At 40.5% G+C, this 21,009-nt stretch overlaps 1 protein-coding gene across 1 annotated transcript in view; it reads left to right on the top strand.

Moving 5' to 3' along the window:
• Window positions 1–21,009, top strand: part of MFRP (membrane frizzled-related protein) — a 97,342-nt gene that overhangs the window by 70,633 nt on the left and 5,700 nt on the right. Inside the window, exons 5-9 of the mRNA XM_075189569.1 lie at window positions 12,949–13,056; window positions 15,497–15,704; window positions 18,301–18,431; window positions 18,507–18,632; window positions 20,653–20,878. Of these exons, the coding sequence (XP_075045670.1) occupies window positions 12,949–13,056; window positions 15,497–15,704; window positions 18,301–18,431; window positions 18,507–18,632; window positions 20,653–20,878 (799 nt within the window). The remainder of the gene's footprint in view (window positions 1–12,948; window positions 13,057–15,496; window positions 15,705–18,300; window positions 18,432–18,506; window positions 18,633–20,652; window positions 20,879–21,009) is intronic.

Genomic DNA, 21,009 nt, shown 5'->3' with positions numbered 1-21,009 from the left:
ACACTTATGAAATGCTTGCAATTTTACTTCAGTATGCCATAGCAATATCTGACAAAAGGGTCTAAAAACTTTGTAAAAAAAAACAATAATTGTGTCATTCTCAAAACTTTTGGCCATGACTGTATATCATGTATATTAGTTCTGTATAGGTTTTGATACATGCTATTGAAATTATTTTCCTTTTGATTTTATTCACTCCTAAAATCCAAATATTTGAGTCTTACCAATAGACGCCTTGGGATTTTTTTGTCATTCCAGTTACCTAAGAGGATGAAAAAAGACACCAGTCCATCAAGTTCAACCTATTTTGGATCGCCTGCGATCCTGCACTTATATTTGAAATTGATCCAGAGTAAGCAACTGCCAATCTGGTTCAATTGTGAAAATCCCCCCAGACTCAATATTGCAGTCATATTTTTACCCTTTATCCACTACTATCCTTCATTTTAATTAACAGTCGTATCCCTAGATACACTTTTCCGCTAAAAATTTGTCTAACCCTTTCTTAAACATATCTATTGAATCTGCCATCACAACCTTCCCTGGCAATGAATTCCATATCTTGACTGCCGTTACTGTAAAGAACCCCTTCCTTTGCTGGTTGTGAAATTTCCTTTCCTCTAACCTTAGGGGGTGTCTTGTGTATAGTCCTTGGGGTAAAAAGTTCCCATGAAAGTTCTCTGTATTGACCCCTAATGTATTTGAACATAGTAATCATATCTCCTCTTAGATGCCTCTTTTCTAAAGTAAACATGCCTAAACTGGCTAACCTTTCCTCATAACTTAATGACTCCATACCCTTTATAAATTTTGTCGCCCTTCTCTGAACCCTTTCTAGTTCCAAATTATCTTTTTTATAGAGTGGTTCCCAGAACTGTACTGCATATTCAAGATGAGGTCTTACCAACGATTTATACAGTGGCAAAATTACACTGTCTTCCCTTGCATCTGTGCCCCTTTTTATGCATGCCATTACTTTGTTTGCCCTTGCAGCTGCTGCTTGACATTGAGCACTTTTGCTAAGTCTACTGTATACGAGCACTCCCAAATCCTTTTCCATTATAGATTCTCCTAAAATAATTCCATTTAAGTTATAGATTGCATTTTTGTTTTTGATCCCTAAATGCATAACCTTACATTTATCTATGTTAAACCCCATATTCCATTTGGCCGCCCAATCCTCCAGTTTATTTAAGTCCCTCTGTAGAGAAGCTACATCTTGCTCTGATTTTATGACCTTACAGAGTTTAGTGTCATCTGCAAAAATAGAAACTTTACTCTCTAAACCATCACCAAGGTCATAAATAAATATATTGAAAGGAGTGGCCCAAGCACGGAACCTTGAGGTACTCCACTTAAGTCTTTTGACCAATTAGAAACAACTCTCAACCATTTATTCTCTAACCAGTTTTCGATCCAAGTACAAATGTTGATTCCTACACCCTTATTTTGTAAATCAACCTTTTGTGTGGCACTGTATCAAAGGCATTTGCAAAATCTAAGTAGACCACACCTACTGTGCTGTCCTGGTCTAAGTTCCCACTAACTTCCTCGTAAAAACTAATTAGATTAGTTTGACATGACCTATCCCTCACAAATCCATGTTGACTCCCACTAATAATTTTATTGCGTACCAAGTAATCCTGAATACTATCCCTTAAAATACCTTCCAGTAGTTTCCCCACTATTGATGTCAGGCTCACAGGTCTATAATTCCCTGGTTGTGATCTCGTCCCCTTTTTAAACAACGGCACCACATCTGCTATTCGCCAATCCCTTCGTACTGAGCCTGATGATAATGAATCTCTGAAAATTAAGAATAGCGGTCTAGCTATTTCGGAGTTTAACTCCATAAGGACCCTTGGGTGTATGCCATCTGGACCTGGAGCTTTATTTATCTTAATATTCTTCAGTCGCCTTTGGACTTCTTCCTCTGACCACCAAGTATTAATTAATGGCATGGTTTCATTTCTTTTTTTTTGTATTACTCCTACCATTTGTTCCTCTCTAGTAAATACTGAAAAAAGGAAATGGTTAATACCTCTGCTTTTTCCTTAGTATCATTTATCAATTCACCCATCTCACTTCTTAGGAGTCCTATATTATCTTTTTTAATCCTTTTGCCATTTATATACTTAAAAAAACTTTTGGGGGTTTGTCTTACTTTCTTTTGCAACGTGCCTTTCATTTTCTAATTTAGCCAATCTAATTTCCTTTTTGCATGTTTTATTAAATTCCTTGTACCTACGGAAGGACTCCTCTGACCCTTCAGACTTAAACAATTTAAATGCACGCTTCTTCCTTTGCATTTCTTCTCTTACCATTTTATTTAGCCACATTGGTTTAGACTTAATTCTTTTACATTTATTTCCCATAGGAATGAACTTATACGTGTATGTTTCCAACAACATTTTAAAGACAGCCCACTTTTCTTCGGTATATTTTCCTTCAAAGGCTTTGTCCCAGGCTATGCTCTTTATAGACTCCTTGAGCATATTAAAATTTGCCTTTCTAAAGTTTACAGTCCTAGTTGATCCCTTATATTGTTGCTTCTGGAAACTAATTTCAAATGAGACCATATTATGATCACTGTTTCCCAAGTGCTCCCTTATTTGAATATGTGATAATACATCTACATTGTTTGTTATTACTAGGTCCAGTATAGTCCGGTTCCTAGTTGGTTCCTCTACTAATTGGGACATGTAATGGTCTTTTAGCCTGCTCAGAAACCTATTTCCCCTAGCTGTACCGCAGGTCTCAGTACTCCAATCAATGTCCAGATAATTAAAATCCCCCAGAATTAAAATTTGGCCTAGTTGTGTAGCCTTTTCAATTTGCTGTAAAAGTTGGGCTTCCTCAATCGTACTAATATTCGTACTAATATCGTACTAATATCTCCCTATCAGCAACTTCTCTGAACTTTTTCCTCCGCTGGATATCTCCACCCACAATGCCTCTATATTATCACCAATATTCTCGTAGATAACTTCCTGAATACTTGGTTTTAATTCTGGCTTAATATAAAGACATATTCCTCCTCCCCTTTTATTTACCCTATCCCTCCTGAAGAGAGTATAGCCTTCCAAGTTGACTGCCCAGTCATGTGTATCATCCCACCAGGTTTTTACCTATAATACCTATAATATCATACTGCTTATTCATTGCTACTAGTTCTAGCTCCCCCGTTTTACCTGTCAGGCTTCTTGCATTTGCAAGCATACACTTAAGTCTATTGCCTCCCTTAGCTATTTCTTTTTGCTTTAAAAAGGGCCTCTCTTTATCGGCTATGCTTCCCTTTTCCCCCTCTTCACCCCCTTGACTCTTGTTAAATTCCTCCTTACTACTCTCAATGTCTATCCCATAAATATTTGCTTGCCCCTCCCCCCCGGAGCCTAGTTTAAAATCATCTCCAACCTTCTAACCATCCTCTCCCCTAGCACAGCAGCCCCCTCCTCACTTAGGTGCAATCCATCTCTACAATAAAGATGGCAACTGACCGAGAAATCAGCCCAGTGCTCTAAGAACCCAAAACCCTCCTTCCTACACCAATCTATTAGCCACGCATTAACCTCCCTAATCTCCCGCTGCCTCCCTGGACTAGTGCGTGGCACAGGTAGTATTTCCAAAAATACTTCCTTGGATGTCCTTGCCTTAAGTTTGCGACCTATGTCCCTGAAATCATTCTTTAGGACACCCCTTCTTCCTCTAACTCGGTCATTGGTGCCAACATGCACCAAAACTGCTGGGTCATTCCCAGCCCCTCCCAACAATCTGTCCACCCAATCCGCAAAATGCCGAGCCCGAGCACCCGGGAGACAACACACTGTTCGGCATGCACGTTCCCGGTAACAGATTGCCCTATCTACCTTCCTAATAATTGAATCCCCTACCACCACAATCTGCCTGGGTTCCTGAGTAACTTTGGCCCCCTCTATGCTGGAGAGACCATTCCCCTGGTTGCTAGAGGAAGCAGTCTCATCCAACTCTACCAATTCTGAACTGCCTTCCACAGTATCTTCATCCAATCTGGCAAATCTGCTGGGATTGCTTAGCTCAGAACTGGCCTGCCTCTTCCTCCCTCTGCTACCCCTAGTAACTGTTACCCAGCTGCCTACCTGTGCATTCTCTTCTGTCTCTGCTCCACCCTGCTCAGCTAACGCATCAACGGTGAGCTGTAAACTCTGCTCCAGGTTGGCAATCTCTCTCAATGTTGCAATGGTCTGCTTTAGATCAGTTACCTGGGCTTCCAAAGAGACCAATTGCTCACATTTCTCACAGAGGTATAAACCTTGGAACACTTGCTACAAGTGTGCATAGATGTGACAAGATATGCATTGAGTGAGCTCATCAAGCCTGCTACCACTCATCTTATTATGGCTAACCTAACTTCTTATAGCCTACAGTGAACTTGAGAGTACTAACCTTTGCTAGCCACCTGACAGATTAAACCCCTTCCTGGATTCAACTCCTTACTGGATCTAACTCCGCACTTGAAATCAAACAGCAGTGAAATCACAAGCTCAGTGAAATCGCTTACTACCTCCTGTTAAATAGAGCTTGCTCTAACCAGCTGTATCAATATATGCTATTAAACCACACCACTAGCTCTAACAGAAAGAAAAATAAATAAATAAAAAAAGAAAGAAAGAAGAAAGAGAAAAAAATAAAAAGGGCATTATCTCAGAAAGCAAAGATAAAACGTATAGCTACGTATAGTTTCTTGTCCTTAAAAAGTATAGCTTTCTAAACCACGCTCTTCCTTGTTCCTGTTTGCTTCTCCCATCTTTCCTGTGGTCAGATGTAACCCTTTCACTGCAGAGTACAGTATGTTAAGGAGAGACATAAAAGTCTAGTAGAGGAACTTTAAATATTGAAGGGGTTAAATATCTTTTCAGATTAAAGGATTCCCCCATCCTCTTCTCTGTCTCATCTATACTTGGCTCCCCTTATATTTATTGTAATAAGCTGTTGTGGTCACTGGAGCTGGTCACCCAATGGCCAAGGCATGTCCCCCTCTTACTCTGCCTCCCACACTGTTCTACTTCTAAAGTCCTATAATCTGGATTGTACACAGCAGCCTTCTGCAGAAAAATGTTGGAGAAAGATATTGCAGGGACAGGCATTTTATGCAACCACTGTCCCAGCAAGAGAAGTTTGTTAACACCAACTGCTTCAAGGATGTGTGAAGAACCCTTTTGCTTTTCAGTACGGGGGCGGTTATACCTCAAGGATTTTTATTTGTAAGCCCAATCTCGATAGAGAATCCAACCCTTTGCTTACCTGCCTAGAGTTGATTTGGTATCATGGCAGGAGGACCGACACTGTGGGTTTCCCTGCTATAATGCTACCAGCCCTGGCTGAAAAAGTCTAGTGCTGGTACTAGTAAATTCGGGGGAGCCCCATTCTTTTTGTCAGATGCTGGTAATATAGGATATGCTTTAAGCATGTCTCTGGAACCTCTCACCTCTCACTGCTCTCCCATCCCCCTCACCACGTCACCTCCCGCCAATAACCAGCTGTGGTCATCCTTCATCCCCACTTCAGGTGAAGAAGTTCGCTCCCTTATTCTCTCCTCTCCACCCTCTACCTGTCCTCTTGATCCCATCCCCTCCCACCTCCTTCGCTCTCTCTCTCTCCTACTGCCTGCTCTTACCTCGCTCACCTCTTCAACATATCACTCTCCTCAGGCGTTGTCCCATCCTCATTCAAACACGCTCTTATCTCCCCTATCCTCAAGAAACCTAATCTTGACCCCACCTCTCTTGCTAACTACCGCCCTATCTCTCTTCTCCCTTATGCCTCCAAATTACTTGAGCGGATTGTCTGCAGCTGCCTGACCAGACACCTCTCTGACAACTCCCTCCTTGACCCTCTCCAATCCGGCTACCGCCCCCTCCACTCCACCAAAACAGCCCTGGCTAAAGTTACAAATGATCTCCTATCAGCCAAATCCAAGGGTCACTACTCCATACTTATCCTCCTCGACCTCTCCGCGGCCTTCGACACCGTGGACCACCCCCTCCTGCTGCATACTCTTCTCTCTCTCTCGGCCTCTCTGGCCCTGTTCATGCCTGGTTCACCTCATACCTTGCTAACCGCTCCTTCTCTGTATCCACAGCTAGTTCTTCCTCCAGCCCCTCCCCTCTCCCTGTTGGAGTCCCTCAGGGCTCTGTTCTTGGCCCTTTACTCTTTTCGCTCTATACTTCCTCCCTTGGAGCTCTCATCTCTTCGTTCGGTCTTCAGTATCACCTATATGCTGATGATATTCAACTCTACATCTCTTCTCCTGATCTTTCCTCCTCCCTTCTCTCTCGTGTAACTGACTGCCTCTCAGCCATCTCCTCCTGGATGTCTTCACGCTTTCTTAAAATTAACATCTCCAAAACTGAACTCATTGTCTTTCCCCCACCCAGACTCCCTTTCCACCATAACCTCTCTATAATTGTTAACAACTCCACTATCTCCTCTGTCACCCAACTCCGCTGCCTAGGAGTCACTATTGACTCCTCTCTCTTTTGCCCCCCACATTCAATCCCTTGCCCAAGCCTGTCGCTTCCAACTCCGTAATATTGCCCGCATCCGTCCTTTCCTCTCTCAAGATGCCACTAAAACTGTCATCCATGCTCTCATCATCTCCCGCCTTGACTACTGCAACCTCCTCCTTACTGGCCTCCCCTGCTCCCACCTCACCCCCCTCCGCTCTATACTCAATGCGGCTGCGAGACTCATCTTCCTCTCACGCCGCTCCTCCTATGCCTCCCCTCTCTGTCTTGCCCTACACTGGCTCCCCTTCCCCTACAGAATCCTTTATCAAACTCCTCACCACCACTTACAAGGCTCTCTCCCAGTCTACTGCCCCTTATATCTCTAACTTCCTCTCCATTCACACTCCCGCCCGCTCCCTGCGCTCAGCCAATGATCGCCGCCTCTCCTCCACTCTGATTACCTCTTCCCACTCTAGAGTACAAGACTTCTCCCGAGCTGCCCCCCTTCACTGGAACAACCTCCCTCGCTCCATCCGTCTCTTACCCAATCTGTGCTCCTTCAAGCGGGCTCTTAAAACTCACCTGTTCCTTAAGGCCTACCAACCATCCACTTAACCTCTCACCCTTCTGTTTCTCCCCTGGCTCCTTTTTACTCTCCCCTTTGCTTCACTGGCTCCCTCTTGTGGCTGATTTTGTCTACCCTCCCTTAGGATGTAAGCTCGTATGAGCAGGGCCCCTCTCCCCTCCTGTCTCCACACCTGTTCTTCCGCTCCATCTTTACAGTATTTGCCTGCATGGAGTTTCTGAAGTTCTGGTACTTTGTGTTTATTGTTCTGTATTGTTCTACCCTGTATAGTCTACTGTTTGTACCATGTACGGCGCTGCGGATACCTTGTGGCGCCTAACAAATAAACGATAATAATAATAATAATAATAATACTATTCCGAGTTGCATGTATCTTTAGATACAGTGTCCTAGTTCTGTTGGCAGATTATTGATGTGGTAAAACCACTTTGTAGAGGAGAAGATATAAATAATTACAGAGAAAACTATTTTGGATTAAAATAAAAAACCCACAATTGTATGTACATGGTTTTAACAAGGCTATCAAAATTATTATTGTTTTCTATGCACCTAGATTTTATACTATGTATATGATATAAAGTGGAGGTTTAGCTGTGTCAGTTGTTCAGCACTTTATACTTTCTAACTAAATAGGGTTAGTACAGTTTACTGTCCTTTTTTACATAAACAATATTCAAGACCAATAAAAAGGACCCTAAAATACAAATGTCCTGTAGCAAAAGAGCTACTTATAGCATAAATATATTTGTTAAGATGTCACTACTTTATCATAATGAATATTTTCCAAGTTTGCAGCAACTTGAATCAGGACAAGGGCCATGTAATGATGGGTGAATGACCATCAACCTGGAGGCATGTGCTGCCCCCTAACCCCCTTTACTCAAATAAACACACCTTAATTTTCAAGTGCACCAGTGGCAGGTGCGCGTAGCACCTATTCACCTCTGTTGTGCTATGCAGCCTGTGGGACAAAGATGTGCTGGGGTGTTACTGAGCCCTCAAATCAGACTATACGGCCTAAATAGGACAGTTGGGCGGTATGCCATAATGGAAGGTATGACCATGGGCGTATCTAGACATTTGTGTGCCCCATATCAAGATTTTGGGAAGGCCTTCATGTACCTCCCAAGGGTAAAAAACATACACACATGAGGCTTTGAAAGGGGAGGCAGCCCAACTGTGGAGTGAGAGTCAACATTCTCCCTTGTACAACAGATTTTCTGTCATAAATGTAATTAAAGGACATTGCAGGTAGCCTTTGCAAATAATAGAACAATAGCTGGTATTCAGTTGTTACATCCCTTTTACGTTTCCATCATGTGTCATGAGATAATACTTAAGAGACATTTTAGTGTCTTTATCTCTCTTATCCTGATGGTGGGTTGAAGTTGCCTGAGATCCTGGAACCAAAGAAGAAGTTATACTTGAAACAGATGAACAAAAGCTTGTAAGGACTATTACAAAAGGGGCTCAATGGTAGTGTGGCAACTTCCCTTTCACAAGGAGCATTTTCATTGGTTTACACAAGCCTCATCTTTGAAGCACCAAAGATTGATTGGAACACACTGATGGATGTTTTAAAACAGGTGTTCGCTTGTATTACATTATTTTACTACACTATATTGGTTTATTGTTTGTGTTTTTCCATGATGCATTATGGAAGAGTGAAAGGAAAGTACATTGTTGAAGCACAAACTAAATGCAAATTGAAATCAACAAGTTGAAAGGGTAGAGACTTTTCAAGTGGTGATATTTATATATGGTTACTAGCATATAAAATATATTCTATATGGGAGCTCCATTGTATATACAGATTTGATTTTGTATTCTAATTTGGGATGTGATGGCACCATTAGTATAGACAGGACTGCACTCTTGTGGAGGGCTTAGGAAGGTTTGCTTTCATATTTCTAACACACAATTTGTCTGGCATACATAAAAGAAAATCGTGCAGCAGTTGGAGGAGATATATTTGAATGTGTTCCAGAAGATTTCCAGAGGATTGTCTGCACACACAAATTATTATATTAAAAATATATATATGATATTTGAAATATAAGCAGTCACTGTGTCTTCTTACTTTCCTGAATTGTCTAATTGATTATTCAACTTCAAACGTGCCATACATTAGGTAAAAAAGGAAAAGTGCCTTTCTCTATAAGTGCTTGTTCTGGGTAGCTTTTGGGAAAATTGGAAACTTATGCCAAAAAAATAACAACAAGCAGTCCAGCATCAGCTAGCTTCCTTCTCTCACCTAGATACTGGCACCTGCAATCTACACCCACAATACAGTCCTCATCAATATCCTCATCATCGATCAGATTTAGTCCTGCATCCAAGTTGCTAAGGCTAGATGACTTCTCCTCAGAAGAATTCTTTAGCGTTAGTCCCCATGCTGCTGCTGCTGCTGGGGGTGGATCTTCATCCCAGCAGCAGACCAAGAAGAAGACTACTAGTAGTTTACAACAATTGACTGTTAATCCTTTGTAAGAGGAAGCAAGTATGAAAGCTGTCACCCAGTCGAAAGCTGATCACAGACGCCATTGCGACTATACTAGTATTAATGCAGCTGGTTTTAGACAGTTAATTGAAGTCTTGTGCCCCCGTTACCAAATTCCAGTGACACTATTTTACTAGAAACGCTATTGCTCACCTCTACCAGAAGGTTCTTAAAAATGTAATTATTGGGCTACAAAATACCACTCTACCCTTGTACACTTAACCAATGATATGTGGACAAGTGGAACCGGGCAAACTAAAGATTATATGACTGTGACAGCCCACTGGGTTGGTGATTCACCTTCACAAGTAGGAACAGCAGCAGCATGTACCCAACTACATCAGACTTTTCTGAGGCACGTTATTCTGTGTATCAACGGCTTCACTAAGAGGCATACAGCTGACAATTTGTTACAAAAACTAAGGGATGTCATTGATACATGGCTTATCCCACTTGGAGTCTCCTCTGGATATGTAATTTCTGATACCGCCACCAATATTGTGAGAGCATTACATGTGGTGAATTCCATCACATTCCTTGTTTTGCTCACGCAATCAACTTGGTGGTGCAAAGCTTTTTTAAAAATGACAGGGACGTGCAGGAGATGCTGTCTGTGGCCTGTAAAAATTCAGGACATTTCCGGCATTTTGCAATAGCATGTGAACATTGCAAGAATAATTTGATTTGCCCTGCCACCAACTGAAGCAAGAGGTGTCAACAAGGTGGAATTCCACACTTTATATGCTTGTGAGGATATAGGAACAGCAAAAAACCATCCACACTTACTCCAAAGCCATGACATTGGGAAAGGAGGGGGAATGTATTTTAGTTTGGCGCAGTGGAGAATACTTTCTGTGTTGTGTAAGGTGCTGAAACCATTCAAAGTAGTCACCTGTGAAGTCAGTTCACACACTGCTAGCTTGAGCCAAGTGATTCCCTTAATTAGACTTTAGGAAAAGCAGCTTGATAAACTAAAGGAGGAGATGAAACAAAGCAATTACACTTAGTATGTCAGACTTGTAGATCAAGTAATCTATTCGCTTCGCCAAGATCCAAGAGTTAACAAAATCTTGAAATTGGATCACTACATTTTTGCGACTGTGCTTGATCCTAGGTTGAAGAGCTATGGCTTCTCTTTGCTTTCAACTGATCTAGATCTCAAGAGATGCAAGGAGCTCATAGTGAGCAAGATGACAGCTCAAGTGTTATGTGACAGGATGGTGTCTCCTCCTTCAGTTTCCTAGTCAACTGCTGCTAGGAAAAAACTTAGCTTTCCAAAGAGAACCAGGGATGATGCAGATGAGCACAACATTTTGACATCTGGTCTGATGTAAAAGAATTGACCAAAAACCATGACACCTCTGCCGTAACTCCACCTGATCCTACTATTAACATCCAAATAATGGTGGAGGATTATTTTAATGGCGGCATTGAAATAGACATGTCAGACAGTCCCTTTACATACTGGGAGGAATAAAGGCAATTTGGAGACCCACGTACAAACTCGCTTTGCAACACCTAAGCTGCCCACCCTCCAGTGTGTACTCAGAAAGAGTTTTCAGCACAGCAAGGAACCTTGTCAGTGATCGACATAGCAGGCTACTTCCTAAAAATGTGGAAAGATGATGTTCATCTAAATGAACTTCAAATTCCACGAGGAAGGCATTTACCGCCAATTACATCAAAGTACAGACACTTCTGGAATGGTCGATTCCAGCGGAGGTGAACTCATTTTGTGTGAAGGTGATGTACACACTGATGAGGATGAGGTTGAGGATGATGACAAAAACATTTTGCTACTGTAGTGTCCATTCACAGCACTGTTAGATTAGCAGCCTTGTTAGCTTGTTTTGTGGGGGCCCAAACAAATCAAGCACTTCAGCCACAAAATTGGCACACCTTGTAACTGAAGTGCTAGGTTTGTTAAAGTGTACATGTCTTTTTAAAGGTCCAACATAAGGGTTGGTGGGAGGGCCCAAGGACAATTCCATCTTGTACCACTTTTCTTTTGTGCCACTGTCGTGTGGCATTGTTTCCTATATGTACTATGAATTGCCATGTGTTTTTGCCTTTGCTCTATCGATTATGTTGCGCAGCTACAAGAACAATTTAATTTGCCCTGCCACCACCTGAAGCAAAAGGTGGTAACAAGGTGAAATGTCACCCTTTATATTCTTCCCTTTTGTTTCTGTGTGAGTTTGTTAAACCTTTTCGACATATTTTCCAAGGACAATTCCATCTTGCACAGTTTGACATTTTGGCTTTGGTCTATCATCTTTTGTGTCAGTCGACAATTCAGGTTTCAACAGTATTATTAGGTCGCCAATTTACATGGTGGAAAGTATGATTAGGTACACTATTCAAATGTGGAAGTATTATTATAGGGCTAGGGATATGGTAAAGGACAGGTCTAGGGATGGGGATAGCGGCTGGGATAGGGATAGGGACAGGGTTAGAGTTAGGGATAATACTTTCTACATTGGAATTGTCAACCTAATAAATACTGTCTACATTGCAATTGATGTCCTAATAATATTGTTGATGTCATTATTTTGTCGACTTTCTAACCTCGTCTAATCTCCTGCCCATCAATCATATTATGTCAATCCAACATAAGGTTGGGTGGGAGTTCCGAAGGACAATTTCATCTTGCACCACTTTTCTTTTCTGCAACTGTTGTGTGGCAATGTTTCCTAAATTTGCTATGAACTGCGGTGTGTTTGTGTCGTTGCTATGTCGCTTAGCATCCAGTCAGCTTGCTACAGTCTTTTTCTTTGTATGAAAATAATATTGTGACATGTGAGGTGGTCAAAATTGAGTTGAAATGACTGGAAATTAGTGTTATTGAGGTTAATAATAATGTAGGAACAAAAAAAGAGTAAAGTTATTTTAGCATATTTTACTAATTTTTCTAAAAAAATACAGATCCAAAACCAAAACCAAAACACAAACTTAATACAGATCCAAAACCAAAACCAAAACACGGGGGTCAGTGAAAATCTCTACTAAAAGCTCATTTCTGGTTGGTAAGGGTCACTGCACATTTTCAGCTTCAGCAAAGTTAGAAATTACCCCTCACATAACTAACTTCTAGATCTTTGATAATGAGAAACCAGGATCTGATGTATGCTCAGGCTATAAAACCCACCTCATAATTCTTTGTTGGGCTCAAATAATGTTCTATTCCTGTTTATCTTGTTAATTTGCGTTCATCAAGAGTTTAAATGATGGGAAAAACTGGGACATGGGAGCCTTAAATATGCCATACTTCAGTAGCTTTTAATTCACCTATACTGGTTCTACTTGTGGCCCATTAACTCTCAATAAAATACACCATATTATTTGTAATTTAATCATTGTTTATATCTCAAACACAGAGTATAAATCAGATCATTTCAAAACAGCAGTTGCTTTACTGGCTAATCGCAGTGTACTTTCTGCTTCTGGAATCAACGTGAACAATGAATTTTCAGAAACATCTCCTGGTGAGTGACAGGCACTGACATTTGAATTGCTGTCTTCTGAACACTAATATTTACTGTTAAGTCAATATTTCCCATTTGTCATCTGACAAGACTCACATTCATTTTTTTGTTGTTTGCTTTTTTCAAAACAGAAATGTAAAAAATAAATGTATCTTTAAAGTCATCTGTCTTCCCCTTTTTTGTCACCATAATCTGTTCCCTGATAGTGATATTTGATAAATGTAAGGCAGTAGGATGTGATTTGTAGATATATCAGATTGAGGACCATAGCTCCAAAGGAACACAATGCTGTTATTACCAGAGAAAAAAATACTGTTTCAAAACACATTTCTATGGTGTTATCAAGACTTCACTGAACTAAGCAGCATTCAATATTAATTCTATGGGGGAGATTCAATTCATAGAACCGCAAGGAAAAATCAGTGGAGAAATTACCATAGTTACGGTAATTGTGCATGACCGGCGTTGTTCACGTAGGCAATTGTATCTGCCCCTATAAATAGGAATATATTATATTAATGCAAATTACTATGTCATATGAGTTAAAGTAAATGGATCCATACAATATATTATACTTCCAGCTAAATTTGTGTTAAGATAAGTGTGAAAGATATAATATACTTTATTCAATTTTTGGAGTCTAATGTGATGGAATTCTTCATTTTATACAAAGTAGACTTGTCTTTGGGGTGTTCTAAGGTTCTGAAACAACACAAAACTAAGCTCACCACATTTGTAGTCATTACTATTGCCCATATGTTACAAAGGTACACTATTAAATAAAATACATTTCTATTATTTATTATTAACTATTGTGACACGATAGACCGACTATGCCACCCTGTCTGTTACTGCTGGGAACCGGCTGGGCTTACTTTGCCACCGTTCCCTTTCATTATCCCAAATGCGCCCTCTCACCGCAGCAGGAGGGGCTTACAAATGCTGCCACCACTGGATTCTTTTACCGGCATCCAGTGTCGGGTTTCTTCTGGATAACTGACGCTGCTAATGTACCCAGTTACTGGTATACCTGGGCTAGTACTCTTGACCTCTTCCTATAGATCAGAGTTGCTGTGGATGGATCCCCCCTCGCCTATCACACTGGTCAAAGCTGCTGGGTAGTGGACAGAGCGGTGGTGCTGAGAAGCTGGGTCCAAACCTTAGACAGCCGGAAACGGATTGGATTTTGAGTCTAATCTGTAGGTCACAGGATTTTCAGCATGGAAGACGTTTTCAAGCAGTTCTTTGAAGCAAGTGATGTTTATTTGCAGTCATATTGATTGAAGGTATCAGTGATCAGGTCAGATAGAACAAGTAAAACAATTTTCAATACAGTCAGTGCTTTTTATACAGATTTGAACACCGCTTCACAGGGTAAGCCAGCCTGCTTGAGGTCTGAGATATTTTTAGAATCAGAATGCAATTTGTTTACCCAAACATGTATTTACATGCAATGCTAAGCTAACAATATGTTCACTTATCTGTGATATTCTAAAACTTGCTCTGATTTCCTGCATCTTGTTTTTAGATGCAGGAAATCTAGTGGCAAGACTTAATTAAACCTTCATGTGCCTTCAGGTGCTAAACCCTTACACATCAAAAGGTCTAATTAACATGAGATTAACATGAGTCCTTTCTTCAGACAGTCACAGAATACACATTCCCAAAGACAGCCACGAAACCACAAACAAGTCATTTCCCCACATCACAATACACAAAACACTTCCTCCACAAAGGCTTATTGTATCAGATATATACCTCAGAAATCATACATGTCCTCTAGCAAGGTTAAAACAAAAGAGTTTCTTCCCTGCTCTCAGAAATAAAGATTACCTTTACCAAAACATACACAATATCAAAAATAACTGCATTTGCAATTATATAAATGCCCTGCGCTATTTCCTTTAAATAAATTTATACCATAAGTTACTTATAAGTGATCCAGTAACAGCTGTACTGTCTGAGTCATGCAATAGTTTGAATATATCTAACACTTTGCAATAAATCATTTAAAAACAAAGCCCTCCGGTCTGCCTTCTCAGAATAGGCAGTGAGATAGTTCCAGCTAGACCAGACATGCTACTGTTTTACCTTTTGATGTTCTTTTATTTTAAGGTAACATGTTTGAAATAAAAAGGTTTTATAACCTATTCTTTACCCTTTGAGTTTAGATGAGTGGTGACGTAATGTACTTGTGTTTTGTAAAGTGAGTTGTGCTTGCTCTGAGATATATCTGGCTATTTGAGAGGGTTGCTTGGGTTTAGCTGTAACTCACTACCAAATGTTGTCATTTTTTTCCATGAAGTAATCCTTTATTGAAATGTTGCTGTTTTTTCTTTTGTATAGTAAACATATTTGAATACATTCAAAGTAGACTTGATTCCATTTTATATTATTTATTTTATTTAAACAATGTTTTTTCTCTCATGTCCCTCATTAGGGTGTGGTGGATTTTTGAGCAATTCTGAGGGATCATTAAGTTCTCCAAACTATCCCTTTCATTACCCCCCTAATACTCATTGCACCTGGATGTTGGAGGCAGGTGAGGGGCGTCTTGTCCAGCTAAAGGTCATGGTCTTAGATGTTGAACATTACGGATTGTGTCCCTTTGATTGGTTGGAGATTAGAGATGAAAATACATCAAGCAGGTAAATTCCCACTGAAAACCCCATAGAGCCTTATTTATGGCCAAGGAGCACTGCAAAACCCTCTTCGGAGATGCAGTGCACCTGCAAGGGCAAGCAGAGGATTTCTAAAGGGGAATTTCCAAATGCGTATATTTGGAATCTATAAATAAAAACTTACTACAATAAGCCTTGAATATTTACTTTTTAGACAGATTGTGGGAATGGTTGTAAATGTCAGATTTTAGATTAACAATATATACAACCAAGGAAAACTGTTTAATACTAAGAAAACTGATTGTAATTTTATAATGAATCATGATTAAAAAAGGGGAAAATGTAAACGTTCCTAATTATCTGTGAGGCATTTTGCACTATACTATTATTTCACTTACACATACCTGCAAAAGGTAGTTCAAGCAGGAATGCATTCTCAGAGTATATGGGAATGTATTCCTGCTGCCCCCCTTGCCCCATCTCCCAGTTCCTTGATAAGTTTGCAGTCTGGCTCCCCTACTACCTCTCACCAGACCTCTTTTCCATCATCTTGAGATACTTTAACATCCCCATTGATAACCTCTCTGATTTGGGCTCTATCAAACTTCTTGCTCTTCCCTCATATTTTGGCCTTCCACAATGGACCTCTTTCCCCACCCATTGTCTTGGCACTCTCTTGACCTTGTCTTCTACCACCTTTACTCTCTCTCTGACTCCTCCATATATCCATTTCCTTTTTCTGTCCATCATCTTCTCTCCTTCACCTTCTCCTCATATCCTACAATCTCCCTGCAACTAAGCACACCCTCACTTGGCGCAATATTTATGTCCTTGTAACTGCTGTATTTTCCTGCTCCATGGAAACTCTTCACTCCCCACTAACTACCCAAACCTGTCCCAACCTGGTGACCTCCATCTACAACCTCTTCCTCTCTTCTGTCCTTGATCCTGCCTGCCCCACCACCTCTGTGTACCTTGGCTCTCTAAACTTACACATCTCCTACAAAAAAATGTTCACACACTGCTGAAGACCACTGGAGGAAATCTCTATCATTGACAGATTTTTTCCACTTCAAGTTCATCCTCACCTCCTACAGGTCTGCCCTATCCCTAGCCAAGCAATCTTTCGTCAAGTCTCTCACAGTATCTCAGACATATAACCCTTGCTGACTCTTCTCCACTTTCAACTCTTTACTCTCCCCACCGCCTCCTCCCCTTCCACCCTCCATCCCTGCCACTGACTTTGCCACCTTCTTCACCTCCAAAATTGATTAAATCTCCTTCTCCCACTCCCCTCATACCCCCTGAGTCCCTCCCCCCATTGCCTCCCAGCCATCATCACATATGCTACTTCAGCCCCACCTCAGATGAGGAAGTACATTCTCTACTTATGTCCTCTCCCTCTTCAGCCTGCCCCCTTGATCCTTTTCCTTCCCACCTCCTTAGAACCCTCTATCCTACTGCCTGCTCCCACCTTGCCCACCTCTTCAACTTATCCCTCTTTATTGTTATCTTCCCCTTATCATTAAAAAATGCTTGTATCCTGCCAGTCTCACTGTCCAGCTACCTCCCCACTCTCTCTCCCCCCTTTAGCACCCCATCTCCCTGCCCCCTTTAGCTCTTAAATTACTCAAACGACTTGTCTACAAACTTCTCACTGGTTACTTCTCAGACAACTCCCACCTTGATCCTCTCCAATCAGGATTCTGCTCCCTCCACTCAACAGAAACTGCCCTGACCAAACTAACAAATGATCTTTCATCTGCCAAATCCAAAGGTCACTATTTCTTACTCATCCTCTTGGACCTAACTGCAGCCTTCAACACAGTTGATCAGCCACTCCTGCTTCACCCCTTTCCACCATTGGCCTTTCTGACACTGTCCTCTCCTGGTTCACCTCCTATCTTTCTGACTGCTCCATCTCTGTTTCTACCTCGCACTCCTCCTTCCCATGTTCCCCTTATGTGAGACTACTCCAATAAAAAGCCCCATTCCTTCATGCTGCATTGTGTGAGGCCTAGTTTGTTGTGCCCCTGTCTAATAGCTGACAGTTCGGACGCAGGCTTATCTGCCAACTGTCATGATTTGAGGACCTAAAAAGAGGTGGAGTTTAAAAAAACGTGGGCAAACTTTAGTCACAAAGTGTGCATTTCTGGGTAGATCAAGCAGGGCTTGGGCAGATCAGGGTTGGGGTATATTTTGTCACAATTTTGTCTGGGCACACTCTGCTCAATGTAAAAAAAAAGCATCAAGCACACAAAAGTGCAATTTGTAATAAAGACAGTCCCAAATGTCCCCACCTTTAAGCCATACATGAGACTAAACCAAGAAATATTTTTGGATGAAAACTTTCAAAAACATTTACCATGTTAAGAGTTTGGACTTTGATGTGATGCCTACTATTTTGCACAGTGGCCTCTTCCAATTTTTCCACTTCTGCATACACCTATATGCATTTCTCCTGAGAACAGAGATAAGGCACCTTAATATGCGCAAGACAGACCATCTAGGTTCATGGGTGCATTGTGTATTGACTGCCCTTTGTAAATGAGGTCCATTGTCAAGCCTCAATAAGGTAACTTGGGCATTATGTCATACGTATTGACTCCCACTTTTTTTGCAGGTTCTGTGGTGCTGTAGCCCCCACCACTTTTATTTCTAGTTCCCATTGGTTACAAGTCCAGTTTGTATCTGATGACCGTACTGGTGGCACAGGCTTCTTTGCTACATATCGAATGATTGAACTTACACAGGGTAGGTTGCCAAGCAGTGTAAGCAGTTATAACACTGCTTTTGTGTTTCAGCTTAACTAACCTTGTCTCTCGACAGGGAGCTGTTCATGGGATGAATTCTTGTGTGATAACAGACATTGTCTCTTACTTCCTGCTCTCTGTGATGGTATCTTTGACTGTGTAGACCAGAAAGATGAGGTGAACTGCAGCCAGAAGCATTGGGGTACGTCTAGGAGGTACAAATCAGCAAGCAAGTATTTAAAAAACAATACAGATAATGCGCAGAGGGTGATGAATGTATGTTGGAAAATTAGGCAACTTACATACATCAGATACATCAGATTGTCCTCATACCTAGGTATGTATATATATATATATATATATATATATATATATATATATATATATATATATACATATAGGTATAGTGCAGGAATCGGCCCTCAAGGTGTGACAGTATTGGTTAATAAGCCAAAGTTCAGTGGAAATATAAGTCATAAATAGATAGATCTTTCAAGATTCTGGATAGTCCTCTTGGACCAAGGTTATAAGTCCAGTCTTGTATATATGTAAAAGACAGAAAACAGAAAAATCAGAGGACTAGTGTGTGTTTGTAATAGCCCATCACCATAGTAAACAGCTTCCACTATGATAATATAACCAGCTTCCCCGGTATCACGATGTTTCTCCAAAAGTCTGCATAATCAGCACATCTGTATGTCTGTTCCTCAGTCATAAACCAGTCACAAAACCTCTCCTCCACTCATCAGATATGGGGAAACAAGATAATGTACCATATGGTGTAGTATTTCAAAAACAGATATTTTGATTAGCAAATCATATAGAATGTGCACTCACAATAAATCAAAAACAAGCTTATCTGTTGTACAGGTTACACTGATTGCTGTAAAACCAGCCCCTCGGTTGTAAACAGGAATTTCCCACAGTCTCCACACAGAAAACTCGATGGTTAGATAATCCAGGTAAACTCAGGACAGGGAGGTACAGTCAGTGGAAGGGCCTCAATGCGTTTCGTCTAATGACTTCTTCAGGAGAAGTCTGCATAGCTGGTTATATTATCATATTGGAAGCTGCTACACAGCTAAACGGTTCCTGCCTCTGAATAAGAGCAGTCTATGCAGATAAGCTAATTTATTAATTTTCTGGTGTGTTTACTATGGTGATGGGCTATCATATTGGAAGCTGCTACACAGCTAAACCGTTCCTGCCTCTGAATAAGAGCAGTCTATGCAGATAAGCTAATTTATTAATTTTCTGGTGTGTTTACTATGGTGATGGGCTATCACAAACACACACTAGTCCTCTGATTTTTCTGTTTTCTGTCTTTTACATATATACAAGACTGGACTTATAACCTGGGTCCAAGAGGACAATCCAGAATCTTGAAAGATCTATCTATTTATGACTTATATTGCCACTGAACTTTGGCTTATTAACCAATACTGTCACACCTTGAGCGCCGATTCCTGCACTATACCTATATATTTATTCTGGACTTACCACCCATTTCAAGGAAGGCTGCCTCCATACGTGGAAGAGGTGTTTTTGTGGACTCACATGACATACCATACATATACAATACTGTTGTTTGCGCCAATTGTTTATTGCTGTATATCTTATATATATATATATATATATATATATATATATATATGTATATATATATATATATATATATATATATATATATATATATATATAAAATCTAAATTTCACACAGAGTATATATATGCCACTTCAAAATTTTTATACCACCACTTATAAATTTCCACTTTGTCCATTGTGTCTATAATATATGTAATTCTAAAATGAATCAATGTGTCAAGTGTGGGTATATTATTACAGGTGTGCTCTTATTAGATAGACCAAGGGATAAATGTATCATATTCTAGCTATCATTTTGTAGAAGGTACTAAGAAGATAACTAGAATCTGATTGGTTGCTATAGGCAACATCAACATTTTTCAAACCCGCCGGAAACTCACAGCTTGATACACTTACCCCAGATTTCAATCAATTAAATATTGATGACTTTACAGGTTATTCCTCAAAAAGCAGAATACTACTGTGCTAGAAGGTACTAAGGTACTATAAATATATATACTGGTAGTAGTGGCAGTATGAAGATGTATATTAGCATTTTAGGTTGATATGAAAGATGAAAGAGAAGTAAATTTGAGGCACAATATAAACAAAGGACAACATTGTGTTTATGTTCTCAGACTGTGGGGGCTTTCTGAGCAGTCTAGATGGTTCTCTCTTCTCCCCCAATCATCCTGACCTTTATCCCGGGACGACAGTTTGTCGCTGGCTTCTCTCTGTGCCAGACGGCCTGATCATTCGAATTCAGTTCCACAACTTTAGCCTAGAGTCAGAACAAAGCTGCAATTTTGACTATGTAGAGATCCATGACAGTGGTGGATTTGGAATTGCCAGTTTGATGGGAAGGTAAGTGAAGAAGCAATGCATAATAATAGGTTATTATAATGAAATAGATGGGACTGTGGAATGTACTTTGCAAAATAGCTGAACAAGCTTACAGTAGGGTTGCCAGGCTGGTGAATCTCCAATCAAATTAG

The sequence above is a fragment of the Mixophyes fleayi genome, chromosome 11, assembly GCF_038048845.1.
Source record: "Mixophyes fleayi isolate aMixFle1 chromosome 11, aMixFle1.hap1, whole genome shotgun sequence".
NCBI lineage: Eukaryota > Metazoa > Chordata > Amphibia > Anura > Limnodynastidae > Mixophyes > Mixophyes fleayi.
Note: the sequence above shows the minus strand (reverse complement) of the source record. Positions and strands in the feature narration are given on the sequence as shown.